This window comes from Labeo rohita, chromosome 20 (genome assembly GCF_022985175.1).
Source record: "Labeo rohita strain BAU-BD-2019 chromosome 20, IGBB_LRoh.1.0, whole genome shotgun sequence".
Lineage (NCBI taxonomy): Eukaryota > Metazoa > Chordata > Actinopteri > Cypriniformes > Cyprinidae > Labeo > Labeo rohita.
Window position 1 is genome coordinate 24126809 of NC_066888.1, and position 15374 is coordinate 24142182.

General features: G+C 36.6%; 1 protein-coding gene across 1 annotated transcript in view; it reads left to right on the forward strand.

Moving 5' to 3' along the window:
* The window catches only part of vta1 (vesicle (multivesicular body) trafficking 1), a 38515-nt gene that overhangs the window by 13585 nt on the left and 9556 nt on the right, over positions 1 to 15374 (forward strand). The window contains exons 3-5 of the mRNA XM_051139000.1: positions 1909 to 2036; positions 4891 to 4966; positions 7564 to 7675. Coding sequence (XP_050994957.1) covers positions 1909 to 2036; positions 4891 to 4966; positions 7564 to 7675 — 316 coding nt within the window. The remainder of the gene's footprint in view (positions 1 to 1908; positions 2037 to 4890; positions 4967 to 7563; positions 7676 to 15374) is intronic.

The following is a 15374-nucleotide window of genomic DNA, read 5'->3' on the forward strand; positions in this document are numbered from 1 at the left end:
TACAGAGGGTTCAAATGCTCACTGATGCTCCGGAAGAAAACACCATGCATTAAAAACTTGAGAATTGAGTTTAAAAATCGGGGTAAACTGAGCTTATTTTGTCTTCTGGGAAACATGTAAGTATCTTCTGTAACTTCTGAAGGGCAGTACTAAATGAAAAAATTATATTTAGGCAAAATAAGAAAAATGTACACATCTCCATTCTGTTCGTAAGTTTTCACCTCTGGCTCTTAATGCATGGTTTTTCCTTCTTTCCTAGCATAGTTGGGATAGTAAGACAAATAGGCTTAAGAAAGAAAGCGATCTCCCATATATTTAGTTGTTGATGCAAAATCCAGGCAAACTCTAAGGTATTTCAGCACAAATTCATCTGTCAAGTAGCAGAAGCTACACAAATTAGGATGCCAGCATGGACATGTTTCTCCATCCTCAAAACACAATGAACGAAACTAGACAAGGTAAAATAAAAACATGACCCAGACTACAGTAAATAGGGGATCACTTGAGACGGAGGTAAACATGATTTGTGAAAATATGTTTTTATGGACTGCCTAGAGCTAGAAACTGTTTAAGTATCTGGCTTCTGAAGCATTAATATAAATGATCAAATAAGATATAGGTTTTGTCTCATAGAATGTGCATGATAAGGTTCACTGTACCTATATCATGCTCTTGTGCTAAATATCAGCAAGTCTCTTGGCCAAAAAACACATACTACCTTCTCCCTTTTTCTTAACCGAAGAAGCTTCCTTTAGTAACCGTGTTAAAATGACTCCAGTGTTCCTTTTTTTTCCAGGGGGATTTTGGGTAAACCCTGTGGAATCGGTGCACAGAGACAAGATCTCGTTTCAAGGCTTTGATTTAGTGTGCACTGGCAACGGAAAGCATCCAATCTCGCTTTCTCTGTTTTTGCACGCTTCTTTCCGGCTTATGTTTTCATATTCTTCTGCGATACAGCACAAGTGATGTACTGTGCCTTCGCAATGCTTTTTCACAGAATAGGTAAAAATTTCATTAAAACGTGAACAGTGAGTCTATTCAGGTGCCCGGCTTCCACCTGTTGAAATGTAACCAGTCGTATTTGCTTTACTGATTTTACAAGGAAACCTGACGCTCTCTAGCAGACTGTAACATCACAGAGAGGAAGGCAGAGCCCGGGGGCTGCCGACTGGCTGAAGCTTTGGCGGCTGGGTGCTGGCCATTCCAAACCCAAGTAAAAAACCGGGTCACCGACGTCTATGCGTTACACCGGTTTGCCGAGATCAGGATTAAGGTTGCAAATGTTGCAATGAAACCACCTCATGGGACCACCTCAAAAATTGCTTATGTTTATATAACAGTCTAAAATTTATTATAAATGAAGCTACAGCACATTTATTGTCAATGTACCAACATGGAGAAGGATGGAAGACAAGTCTGAAAACCCAGGCCAGGAAAACAAATGAATATATTTAGATTTCCCACTGTCCCAGTATTATTAGAGGAAAGCATAAGCCTGCTTTAGTCCACGCAATGCTATTGTCTGTTGCATTCTAACATAAGGCAACAAATTCATTCGCCTGGTGTCGCAGAAAAGATCATAATAATAGCTGGGTGAGTGAGTCCGCTAATTGCGCGTGGGCAACCCTCCAGAGGGAGCCTCTTTTGCAACAAAATATTAATTACACTAGGCTTCTGGAGTGGAATCAGAGTGGCCGATGCGTCTCAGGAATTAATGAGTCATGCTATGGAAACTAGGGCTTTAGAGAGCAATCATCTAGAATCTGTCATAAATGATGCAGTAAACACTCTTTACGGTTTAGCCCACGCTAAAACATGCTAAAATGACCTCATTTGCATAGCACTTAAGATAATAATACCATTAACATCAGTGGAAAACTAACTTTTGAGTGTTTCTTTTTGTTTCAGATGAAGAAGGAGCTCAGCGACAATGAATCCATCACGCAGGAAATAGTTGGCAATGCTCACATCGAGAATTACGCCTTGAAAATGTTCCTCTATGCAGACAGTGAAGATCGATCAGGACGTTTCCACAAGTAAGTCAGGGTCTGGATTGGGTTAGTTAGCTGGTCCCCAGATTGTTTAGACTGTTTGAATACGTAGACCTTAATTATGGTTTCACCGAACTGTGGCACGAAATAATCCCACTGTCAGTTTTGCACATACAGGGAGTGAGTAGCAGGCTAAAATTAGCAACAAAGCTGCTTCTGTACAGGGCAGTTGCTTGGGAGTGAGACGGCATGGATTAGCCAGGTGTAGCGTTACAGGTCACGGCAGTATAATGAAGCTGTTGTGGACAGTGACGTCATAAGCAGTGCAATGCTGGTAAAGGGTCCAGGAGCTGAATACCTGGCAGCGACTCAGGCCTCAGGTCATACACACTGGCACTTCTCAAGATTTTTTAAGTATTTGTTAGCTTGGCTGAAGCTAGATAAACCTGAGTTCACATTTAAAACATGTTTACCTAAAAGTAATGAAATCCTTGAGAGATACAATTCATGAACTTTGCGGTGCAGTTGTGTAGGAAAAACCTCCACTAGTGAATTGCTAATAAGGGTTCCCTCCGTGGTCTCAAAATATATTCTGAAATGGATAGACTTTGGCATTTTGTGCCACATTTGCCCTTATGCTCTTTATCCTCTTCCTGCTGATGAGGTTTGGAGTGAAGATCTATCTTACTGTAGGAAGCTGTCAGACCCGCATACACTCCCTGTCCAGAGGCCACTCTTCAGGATGTATTCACATACTTAGGGTTTGTTCGAACAGTTCAAAAGTTGAATCATTGTGTACTTTATGATTTTACTTTTAAAAGGTACTGTAGTTCATGACATTTATCCTCATTCTGGAAAAACAATGCTGGTATTGTCAGCAAGTTCCTTTAGGTTTTCTTGAACATGAATGTATAATTGTAACCCTAAAGGTTTTTTCTCACAGTCAAAATGGGCTGAAAGAGACTTTTAATGAATCACTTTAAATTATATTTTTCTTTTAATTTAAATAGAATAGTCATACTTCATGTTTCATTTCATGGTTCCTTTTTATAGGAAGTTTGAAGGTTGGCATGTTTGACTACAGCAGAAGTGTGATTATGATTAATATGTCCCAGGATGGTAACAGGGAGCTGTTGTATTAGAGTAACACCATGCGTGACTTTTAGGGTCACGGCAAAAGTTTTCATAGGAAATTTAAAAACACCTACCTAAACGTTTGATAATTGACATTTAAGTAAGAAAACTACTTAGGGTTCCGTAGCAAAAAAACATTGATGACATTGTAAATGCATGTTTAAAGGCACCATGTGTGAAAAAAATCGAACAACGTTTGGAAAGAGAAAACTAAAATGTAAAAAAAAAAAAACGATTATGAGTCACAATTACCAGAAGTGAACAGCCTCTTTGCTTCAGAGTTCAGAGGTTTTTGATTTCTCTGAAAAATAACACACTATTTGATGATATTACAAAAAAAAATTCTGAAGGAAAAAAAAAAAAAGTATCCCGGTTTCAAAAATATTAAGCAGCGCAACTGTAATATTGATATTTGTGTTTTAATGTATTAAAAAAGAAATGTATTGAAATAGAAAAGTTATTTTAAATTGTAATAATATGTGACCCTTTTCTTTTATGCCAAAAATTGTCCAATTAAGATATTTTGTAAATTTCCACTAATCTTTGATTAGTAATATGCATTGCTAAGAACTTCATTTGGACAACTTTAAAGGCGATTTTCTCAACATTTTGATTTTTTTGCACCCTCAGATTACAGATTTTCCAATAGTTGTATCTCGGCCTATCCTAAGCTTATTTGTCCTTAGAGATGGGTACAGTTCACATTTTAACCGGTATAGTGCCAGTATCGGTACCTGAAATTCAGTGCCAGTACCCAACAGTACTTTTGGTACTTTACTCTCTGTGTAATAACAAAAACATTTATTTCATTGAAAAAATAAGCCCAAAACCGGTTAATTTTGGTTTTCCCTCTTTTCCTCCCTTACCTTTTCTTCTAAATAGCTTGTAAAAGCGCCATGCCCATTTTACTTTCACTTTCAAATTAGCGTCAATTCTGTGTCAAGCAAAGGTGTGTTTGGGTTTTCTGCTTTTCCTCGCTTTCCTTCGCTTTTAAGTAGCTTGTTAAAGCACCATGCACATTTTACTTTCACTTTCAAATTAGCGGCAATTCTTAGCGACAAATAAAAAAGCTTAAAATAAAGTAAAAAGCAGCAAACACTGTGGAACCAAATAAATAAGAAACAAATGTTTAAAAAAACTTCCAAAATCATCTTAGATAAAGGGCAAAAGACAACAGCCTTTTTAAAATCCAACAAATATTGCCAAAAAGGCGCTTTTGCTTTTCATTTCTTCTGCCATCGTCTTGTCTTTCTCACCTCACTCTTCTTGTCAGTCAGCTCACCTCACTCTCTTAACTTGACAAAACAACAAAAACAAAATAGCGTCTCTGCCATTCTCTCTCTCTCTCACACACACACACACACACACACACACACACACACACACACACACACATATATAAATATATATATATATACACAGAGGCAAACCCTGTTTATCCTAAGCTAAAGCTTATTTATTCAGCTTTCATATGATGTATAAATCTCAATTTCAAAAAATTGACGCTTATGACTGGTTTTGTGCAGGGTCCATATATTATATCATTACTGTTTTTATGTTGTATTTTTATTAAATAAATGCATTACAAAAATCTTGGATTACAAAAATCTTACTGACCCCGAACATTTGAACAGTAGTATGCGTGTAATATCCAGATGTTCTACATTTTCACATCTGCTTTGAGATATACAACTGGCTTATTTGTTGTACTTTGAGAAATTAATTGACTCGAGTGTTAACAGTTTAATTTGTGTTTTGATCACAGGAATATGATCAAGTCCTTCTACACCTCAAGTCTTCTGTTTGATGTGTTGAGTGTCTTTGGCGAACTATCAGACGAGGTGAGTCACAGTCATTTCGTCCCCTACATTGTCAGCTGGGTAGGTCTGTATTTTGACGCCAAGGCTAATATGACAAGGTTTTGTGTTGAAGGGACATAAAAATGGGCTTGAGATGTGTTTCTTGACACAGTCCCCCTGTTTCTGATGGCACAGATGCAAGCTCGCCTAATTTAGTGGAACGTGAAAACGTCTAACGGAATCAAATACGTCATTAGAGCCGTGTTCTCGTGTTCAAATCTGAAAACTGCTACAAAAACATGAAAAGGTGGAAATTAATGGGAAACTATAAAGCTGAGCCCAAGGACTGACAACGCCTCACCAGACTCAGTGTACACAGAGGTTTTGAGAGGCCAGTTCTTGGCAAACTTGTGTTTGGAAAGTGTTGCTAATTCACCAGTTGAATCTGTGTATTTCCAGTGTGCCTATTAGACCATCTCTACTGGTCGCCATGGGTGCAGATGTCTCTTTTATACAGAGGGAAGTGACCTGTGTCCGAAGATGGACAATGTTTCATTGAGAGTTCTTCTCTCCCTAAGGGCCAGACATTTTCCTACTGTAGAGAGCTCATTGGATTGACTGTTGAAACAGTGTGCCTTCTCTGTGTAACACTAACCCAGACAATGAGCTCTCAGAATCGCCCTCCATTACTGTGCTGTTTCTCTCCGACAATGCCACAAGGAGTTGTGCCATATTAGATTACACGAGGAAAGGGAACTTTTTAGTGCTAGACTTAAGAGGACTCGGTTCTGATGCATGTAAAAGTAGAAGTTGAGATGTAAAAGGGGTTCAAGACACTTTTAATGGATTTGAGTCGGTGGTGTAATTACAGGTTGCAGCATGCTTGAGACTGTTGAAAATAAAGCAGACATACTCTGCATTAGATTTAAAAAGTTTTACTGTACAAAGCCAATAATTATAACTCTCATATAAATAATATGCTGAATGCATTGCATTAGTTTTTTTACTTTGCAAAAGACGTACAATTAGCTGTTACACATACATTCTTAAAAACAATTCTGTATTAATTTGCTAGGACTTCGTATCTGAGATGTCACTTATAGTTGTGCTAATATACTAACATACTAATATACTAATTATACTTAACAGAGCAATTGTTTACTTTGACTTCTGTTAGACTGTACTCACACACTTGTCATCCAAGATGTTCATGTCTTTTTTTCTTCAGTCGTCAAGAAATTGTTTTTTGAGGAAAACATTTGATTTTAAACTTTCCAAAGCCAGTTTAAATGTGTTAGGGTATGTCGAAAACTCGTTTTTTCTCCCTCAACTTAAAAAATCATTTCAGAATCATCCTACATCGCTGCAGAAGTTCCGACTTAGTCTTTGCAACGTGAACATGCAAAGAAGATCAAACACCCTTAACAAAAACGGTAAAACAGCGATATAGGACGATTTCGGGAGAACATGAAATGGGAGTTTTTTAACATACCCTAACTGTCACAAACTGGAAAACAAAAACAGTCAAGACGAGCGTTTGGCATTAAAAAGTATATAAATTGTATTATTATTTTTTTTTAAATAACTGATCGTTACGCTAGATAAGACCCTTCTTTCTCAGCTGGGATTGCTTACAACCGCATTTGGGATCGTTTGAAGATGCATTTAAACTGCATTTTGGAAGTTCAAAATCGGGGCACCATATCAGACCATTATATGGAGAAAAATGCTGAAATGTTTTCCTCAAAAAAACGTTCTTTCTTCAATTGTAAAGAAATTAAGAAATAAACATCTTGAATGACAAGGCGGTGAGTACATTATATGTGAATCTTTGTTTCGGGAAGTGGACTTCTCCTTTTCTTCTTCTTTTTTTGGAATACTTTTTTCAGGATTCTTTAATGAAAAACTGTTAAAAAGAACAGTATTTATTTAAAATTTATGTAAAAGTTTTTTTTTTTTAACAATAAACACTACCGATCAAAGTTTGGGGTCAGTAATTTTTTTTCTTTCTTTCTTTGAAAGAAACTAATAATTTTATTCAGCAAGGATGTTAAATTGATAAGAAGTGATAGTAAAGACTATATATTGTTAGAAATGATTTCTTTTTTGAAAAAATGCTGTTCTCTTTAACCCTTTAGTCATCAAAGAATCCTGAAAAAAGTATTACAGTTAACTCTGATAAGTTAGCATATTAGAATGATTTCTGAAGGATCATGTGACACTGAAGACTGGAGTAATGGCTGATGACATTTCAGCTTTGCAACACAGAAATAAAATTATATTTTAAATTATATTAAAATAGAAAGCTTATTTTAAATTGCAATAATATTTCATAATATTACTTTTTTGTTTTTTTACATCAAAAAGTTTAAAAACCCTTTTTATTGGTTATTTAATATTGGTGTCTTTTAACATATTGCATATGCCATTCAAGGAATTTCACATTTCATCATGAATAACAGCTCTTAAATGACAAGCCCAAAATTTTCATGTCTTATTGATTTATTCGAAAACAAAGCGGAACATGCCAGTTTAAAAAATCTGCTTTTTAGCACCTGTTGTGTTGTCGAGAAAGTTCATTGAGTATTTCTTATCTTTATGATTCACTAATTGACTTTCCCATTTTCTCCCCAATCCAGAACATCCAGCACAGGAAGTATGCAAAGTGGAAGGCAGCCTACATCCACAACTGCCTGAAGAATGGTGAGACTCCACAGCCTGGTCCTATTGGAATGGAGGGGGAAGCATATGGTAAGTACTGATATTATATCTGCTCCCGCAGAATGATCCTGTGACTCCCATTAACAAAATATACACCAGTCAGGGGGGCTTTCCTCCAGGTTTACTAAGTGGCTTCCTAGATGTGAGTCTGTTTTTTTTCTGAGTCAGTAAATGTTAGCACATTGTGTGCCTTATCAATTTCTGAAGAACACAGGAGATGACTGTCTCGCCCTGTGACCCTCCCCCTGGGAGTCAGCAAAGCTGCTATTTATGTAGTGTATTTAAACAATAACGCAGTGGATCAGAGTTGCCACCCCTTTTAACAGTGTGAAAATTATTCACTGTTGGCTAATCTAACTCTTTTAAGGTCAAGGATAGTCATTAGGAAGAAAAGGGCAGAAGCATCATGACAAGTTACGCTTACAAACCGAGAATGAATGCAGAACTGAAATGTGTCTTTAAAAATGAAATGGAAAAAAGGAATACAGTACCTGGTAAACACAGTGTTGTTCCCAGACAAATTGTATTGAAAAAATGGGTAAAGCCAGCCAAGCATATCAGACCTTGCCAGATTGAGAAAGTACCGTACTCTCCAGTTTTGTTACGTTTAGTAACCATGTGCAGTCTGTGGGTGTGTCGTCTGAGACTGACCGCTATCAAACTCAAGTAGTTTTATATCAGAAGCAGCTAAATGGGTTTTTACAACGAGTAAAAAACTGACAGCATAGCAATAGGAAGTTGCATTGCTCAAGAATGTTAATATGAAATCTCGTTGCAAATGTAATTGTGGATTACCTGTAGCCAGCGTCTAGGATATTACATTTCAACTGAAAAATAAATAAAACAATGCAATCGATTCACAGATTGAAATGTTCAAGAAGAAGCTTATGTTGCACTATAATAAAAATATGGAACGTTAATTCAATGATTTTGTATTGAGTTACGTAAGGCCAAGGTTTTGATTTGAACATTTGGAATGGAAAGGTCATTTCATGCTAAAGTGTTTACACAATAGACATACCAAACCCATTTCCTTTTGAAACTTTATTTAAATTAATGATCACCAGAAGTAGAACACCATAGCTGTGCCAGTAGCATATAGCAGTGCTATTCAGTTTCATCAAGAACTGGGCCAAACGAAACATTCAGTGGGGCAAGCCCGAGCTAGAATATGTTGTGAATGAAAGCAGCAGAGAACAGTTCAATTTCAGGGGACATCAGATGCCCATTTTCCACAAGTTGGTATGGCTCTTTAGGGTCTACATGAAATGTCTATAACATGCTTTGGTTAAAATTTCTCAATGGTTGTATAAAACGACACCCTTTTTACCTTGTCAAAACAGCTCTGTTCATAGCGACCGGTTTTGGTGCGTGGCTCTTTAAATAATAATGAGCTACTGCTCACTCCACCCCTCTCTTCCATTTTTTTGTGTATTTGGTGGCACGTTACCATAGAAAACAAAACGAATCCACTGCGTCCTTAGTGGTTCTCATGTCGGGAGAAAATTAAGACTGTTGTGTTCACTTTTACATCCAGCTACAAAACAACTGCGTTGCTTACGAGACCTTGTTTTTGCTACAACTGCTTGCACACGAAGAAAATAGCGGACCGTGTACAACTAGCTGAGGGCAGAAATATGTGAATAAAAGACAGTCTGTCAGTGGCTGTGGGTGGGGCCTAAACAATATGATGTCATAGTGCTCATAAAATCAAACGGCTTTATCATTGAGATGATTTAGGTTTTTTGGGGTAAAAAAAAAAAAAAAGAGTGAATGGATTTTTGTCACTGTCAATCATTTTAAAAAATAAAACATCTTTTTTTTATAGTTGCCTTTTGTAACATTTACTTATGACAATCATTCCCACCTAGGAAAAAATTCCTGAAAAATGCAGTAAATTGAGTTTCAAAATTTGTCTATAATAGAATACATCTGACTGATTGCAAGTAGACTGATTGTATGTCAAGTAGACTGTGCATGTAATCAATTCACAGATTGAATTGTTCAAGAGTTTGCTTATGTTCCACTATAATAAAAAAATGGAACGTTAATTCAATGATTTTGTATTGCGTTACATAAGGCCAAGTTTTTAATTTGAACATTTGGAATGGAAAGGTCATTTCAAGCTAAAGTGTTTACACAATAGACATACCAAACCCATTTCCTCTTGAAACTTTATTTAAATTAATGATCACCAGAAGTAGAACACCATAGCTGTGCCAATAGCATATAGCAGTGCTATTCAACTTCATCAAGAACTGGGCCAAACGAAACATTCAATAGGGCAAGCCTGAGCTAGAATATTTTGTGAATGAAAGCAGCAGAGAACAGTTCAATTTCAGGGGATATCGGATGCCCATTTTCCACAAGTTGGTATGGCTCTTTAGGGTCTTCATGCAATGTCTATGACATGCTTTATTTAAAATTTCTCAAAGGTTGTAAAAAACGACACACTTTTTACCTTGTCAAAACAGCTCTGTTCATAGTGACCCGTTTTGGTGCATGGCTCTTTAAATGATAATGAGCTACTGCTCACTCCGCCCCTCTCTTCCATTTTTTTGTATATTCGGTGGCACGTTACCAGAAAAAACAAAACAACCCACTGTGTCCTTAGTGGTTCTCATGTCGGGAGAAAATTAACTCTTGTGTTCACATTTACATCCAGCAACAACACACCTGCATTGCTTACAAGACCTTGTTTTTGCTACAGCTGCTTGCACACGAAGAGAATGGCGGACAGTGTACAACTAGCTGAGGGCAGAAATATGTAAATACGAGGCAGTCTGTCAGTGGCTGTAGGTGGGGCCTGAGCAATATGATGTCATAGTGCTCAAAAAATCAAAATGGCTTTAGGTATTTTGTGGTTAAAAAAAAAAAAAAGGTGAATGGATTTTTGTCATTGTCCATCATTTTAAAAAATAAAACATTTTTTTTTTTTTTATAGCTGCCTTTTATAACATTTTGTATTATTTATGACAAACATTCCCACCTAGGAGGAAATTCCTGGAAAATACAGTGAATTGAGTTTCAAAAATTGTCTATAACAGTAAATCTGACTGATTGTAAGTAGATTGATTCAAGAGCTATGCATCTATTTTATAGTGCCTCTTCACATTGTACTCCTTCTCTATGGCTACAGTCTCATTGCATAATAAATGCACTGGTTGAGAGCAAATTGCATCCATTAGTGCAGTCCTGATTTCATCCTGTTCTACTTGCTTTTCATTGTCTATTTTTCTCAGTTTTGATGATTTGATGATGTCTCACCGATTTTAAACCTAAATGACACCTGACACACATTCTCCAAAGAGCAGGAATGCACGATATTATCAGACCGATATCGGAATTGACTGATAATGGCTTTGAATGTAAATATTAAGATGATTATGATTAAAAGATTATGCTGATATGTCTTGCAGATAAGAGGAATACGTTAACTCACATGTGCTCATGTGCAGGTGTGCTAGCGATTAGATCACGTCAGCAGAGTGGCTCACTCTAAAAGCACAGTTTTGCCTGAATGGTGATTAGATTCACTGTTTTGGATCGCTGCATTTATGTACATAATGACGCATTCAGTGTGTGATAGAGTAAACAGTAATTGCACGTGCAGTGGCAGCAGCGGCAGCCTCCCCCAGGTCCTAATGCCTGTTTGGTAATGAGTTTTAATTCTGTATGTGGTGCTGTTGGCCTGCTTCTAATAAAATGAAAGTAAAATACACAAATAACATTTAGACTGTGTTTCTAATTAAATAACGCAGTAATCATAAAATCATGAATTTTTGAATGATTTTCAGAATTTTTACAACTCTTTTGCTTTATCTAGAATTGTTAAATCTTAAAATAAAATGTTAAGGTTACCACTGCATCTTTGTGGAAAAAAATGCAGAGATAGTTTATTAGTTTATTGATAGTTATTTTCAAAGTTTCAATGTACTGTCATTATAAAAGAACTTCATTATTGTTTAACTCTAACAAATAAGTTCTTGTTAAAAACTAACCAAAATGAAAAATATTTTGCTTATAATTTCCACACAGGAGAGACTTGGTGTTGTTTCCAAACAAAAGAAAATATATTGGTATTGGCATCAGCCAAAATGAGTTTAAAAATATCGGCATAACATCCAATATTGTGCATCCCTACCACAGAGTGCATGCAATGGCTCATTTTCACAACAATTAAAGGGATAATTCACCCAAAAGTGAAAATTCTGTCATTAGTTACTCACCCTCATGTAATTCCAAACCTGTAAAAGCTTTATTCATTTTCAGAACACAAAATAAGATATTTTTTTGATGAAATCCGAGAGCTTTCTGACACTGAAAGAGGAATGCACACTCATGCTTTGTGGTACAGTTGTGAACACACATCAAAGACTGACGCAGAGAGAGGAAATTGTTGAGTAAAGTTATTTTGGTTTTCTTTGTGCACACAAAAATTCTCACAGCTTCATAAAATTAAGGTTGAACCACATGGACTATTTTAACGATGTACTTGCTACCTTTCTGGGCCTTGAAACATGGTAGTTGGTGTCTGTGCAGGGTCAGAAAGCTCTCAGATTTCATCAGAGATGTCTTAATTTGTGTTCCAAAGATGAACGAAGGTCTTACAGGTTTGGAATGACATCAGAGTGATTAATTAATGAAACAATTTAAGTTTTTGGATGTACTATCCCTTTAAAGCAGTCTAAGAGAAATGGGGTGAAATCACTAGCCACATCAAGTGGGTCATGAAACTTTTTAAACGGTGAAATTTGCCACATAAATATAGCATATTTTTAAAGTATAGTATAGAAAGCATGTTGCAGTTAATCACCTAAAGTTTGATCCTCCTAATACCAACTATGGTTGCAGTTTCTTGTTTAGAGGTTATGTGAAAATGTGACCATTTGACTGCAAGATTATGTATTATAGAAGTTTGCTTATGTTTAAGAGTGAAGAATTTTCCTCGTTCATGTAGAGGTCGAAATAGTGCTTGGCGGTGGGATTCAGTTAGATCACTCTCCCCTCCACATCTGCTGGGCGTGCTGCTTTTGACCTGACCGCTCATGTCAGAGATGAAGTCATCTGTAGACGGAGCCGTTGGGACATACACATCCATGCACAGTATGTTTCTGTAGCATGTGATATTTGTAATATCATGTCATCTGTATCATCACCGGGTTTTATTTTGTGCAAGTGCTTTTATTTTTAACTGCTGTTAAAACTCATGTCACAAGCGTTTTCATCATGTTATAATGGTATTTAAATTTTATTTCTTAAGCTTTACATCTAGCAGCTGGGCCCCTCTTGTTAAGTAGTGACCTCATGCTTGGTTATTCCCACTGATGTGCAGCATTGCCAAGAGAAAAATGATAGCATGCTTTTGCCTTGCAGAGTTAAAGCACCTTATCACAGTTTTGTCTCATTCCATATGTCCGTCAAATTGCCTTTCCAAGGAGGTCCCTTAGAAAAATTATTATAACAAAATGCCAGGATGTTTATGTGCTGTATAATGAACACCAGACTTTGTTTGAGGTCAAACCTACATCGGATCAGCTGATTAACTGTTCATTTTCTATTGTCCTTAGCAGTTAGTCAAGTTCTTCTGTGTATGCGGGATCCCAGTATGACAGTGCATCTTATTACAGCGTATGATGAAGGCAGACAGAATGTCATTGTATTTTTTTCAAAAGCAAAAATGCACCTCATAAAGCTTACGCACCTCAGTTTTTAAAGGGATAGTTTACCAAAAATGAAAATTCAGTCATTAATTTCTCACCCTCATCCGTTCATCTTCAAAAGCAAATTAAGATATTTTTGATGAAATCCGAGAGCTTTCTAACCCTGCAAAGACAGCAACGCAACTACCATGTTCAAGGCCCAGGAATGTTATTTTTGTTTTCTTTGTGCACAAAAAGTACTCTTGTAGCTTTATAATATTACAGTTGAACCACTGATTTCACATGGACTATTTTATCAATGTCCTTACTACCTTTCTGGGCCTTAAACATGGTAGTTGCATTGCTGTCTATGCAGGGTCAGATAGCTTTTGGATTGCATCAAAAATATCTTAATTTGTGTTTTGAAGATGAACGAAGGTCTTATGAGTTTGGAACAACATGAGGGTGAGTAATGACAGAATTTTCAGTTTTTTGGGTGAAAAAAAAAAAGTGCAAAAATGTCAATTTTAGCCCAATGTGATAACTTTAACTAGGATTTTTAGGGAAAAGAAAATTCTCTGTGTTAAAATGACTAGAACACAACATGAGGCTGAAAGAAAAGGAGGCAATCAACATTATGCCACAACTGCTGTTTAAACTTAAAGAAATATTCAACATTCAACACAATTTCGGAACCATACTAGTGGTATTGTCTCCTTGCTATATGAGTTTGGCTTTCCCACTTATGGGAATATATGCACAGCGAGTATGCCTCGGGGCATGGGAAAAGGCTTATTTGAAGGAAAGAGAACTGATCTGTAACAACTTTCTCATTTAGTATACTATTCCTAAGACTCATCTACAGTGTTTACACCGGTAGCTGTTCGTTTCCTGGAGCTGTCTTTGTGCCCGTGCCATGACTCCATGGAAAGTAAGGGGTTCTATATTTTAGCCTGTTGAGAAATTAAGGTTAAACTTAAATGGCTCTGGTGTCGGGTCGAGTACAGTTTGGAAAAAATGAGAGGTTGAAGAAGTCAGTGAAGAACATGCTCTAGACATGCTGAAATCATTGTGTGAATGGCGCTTTTGTAGTTTTCAGGTGAACCTCTGCATTTGAATTAGTTTGCATTAGTCAGATTATATAACCAAGGTTAGCTGAAATTGAGACGAATATAACAGGCATGATCACGTGTATACATGTATGATTATGTATAACATTATGTAGCATGACTGATTGCAAAACGTGATTTGGACATTCTTCAGATTTAATTATTCCTGATAATGGCGCCCTTTTGCCCTCACAAATTAAATCACCCATGACCATTATGATTGCTGCTACTATTAAAACATCTCCTTCCTATTCCAGTATTTCCTCAAATCTTGCATACGTTTTACAATTCCACAAATGACTTTTCCCTCCATGCTTTTCCAGATGAACATAACTGCAGCATTCCAAGCAATTCATCTTGCATGATAAAACAATTCCATCTGTTCACAATTTATCCATTCCCTCCCTCTCGCTAATTAGCACAGAATACATTTTTCTTTTAAGTGTAATGTAGGTCACAATTTTTGGCCAGCAGCTGTAGAGTTTGGGTTGAGCACACCCATTAAAACTTTTCAGAGTTCAGCTATCAGCGCAGATCAATAATAAATAAAGAGACATGTTTGCAGAGAGAGCTTCTCTTAATCCTCATGTTGACTTTTACAAATCCATAGTGCACTAGAGCCAATGCTGGTTCCCTCTCCATCGCCTTCCTACTTAAAATAAAGGGCTTTTCATCAGTGAGAACTTTAATGGAGTTTTAAAATAAGTTTTGTAGATCGATCGTATGCACTGGGCAGTGAAAGTTGGGTTCTATATTATGGATTGGCACTCAAGTACTTGAGTACTCGGAAATATTAAAGAAAACTTTCCAAAACATCAATAAGCCACACTGATAAGTCCAGCAACAATTCCACACAAAATAAATCAGCTTATTTACAGTTTCATTTTTGGTTGCAACCTTTGGTTTTCTTTTTAAACAGCTTTTTTTTTTTTTCTTGCTGATTTATCAGACAGGAATTGACTTTTTCCTCTGGGTCTA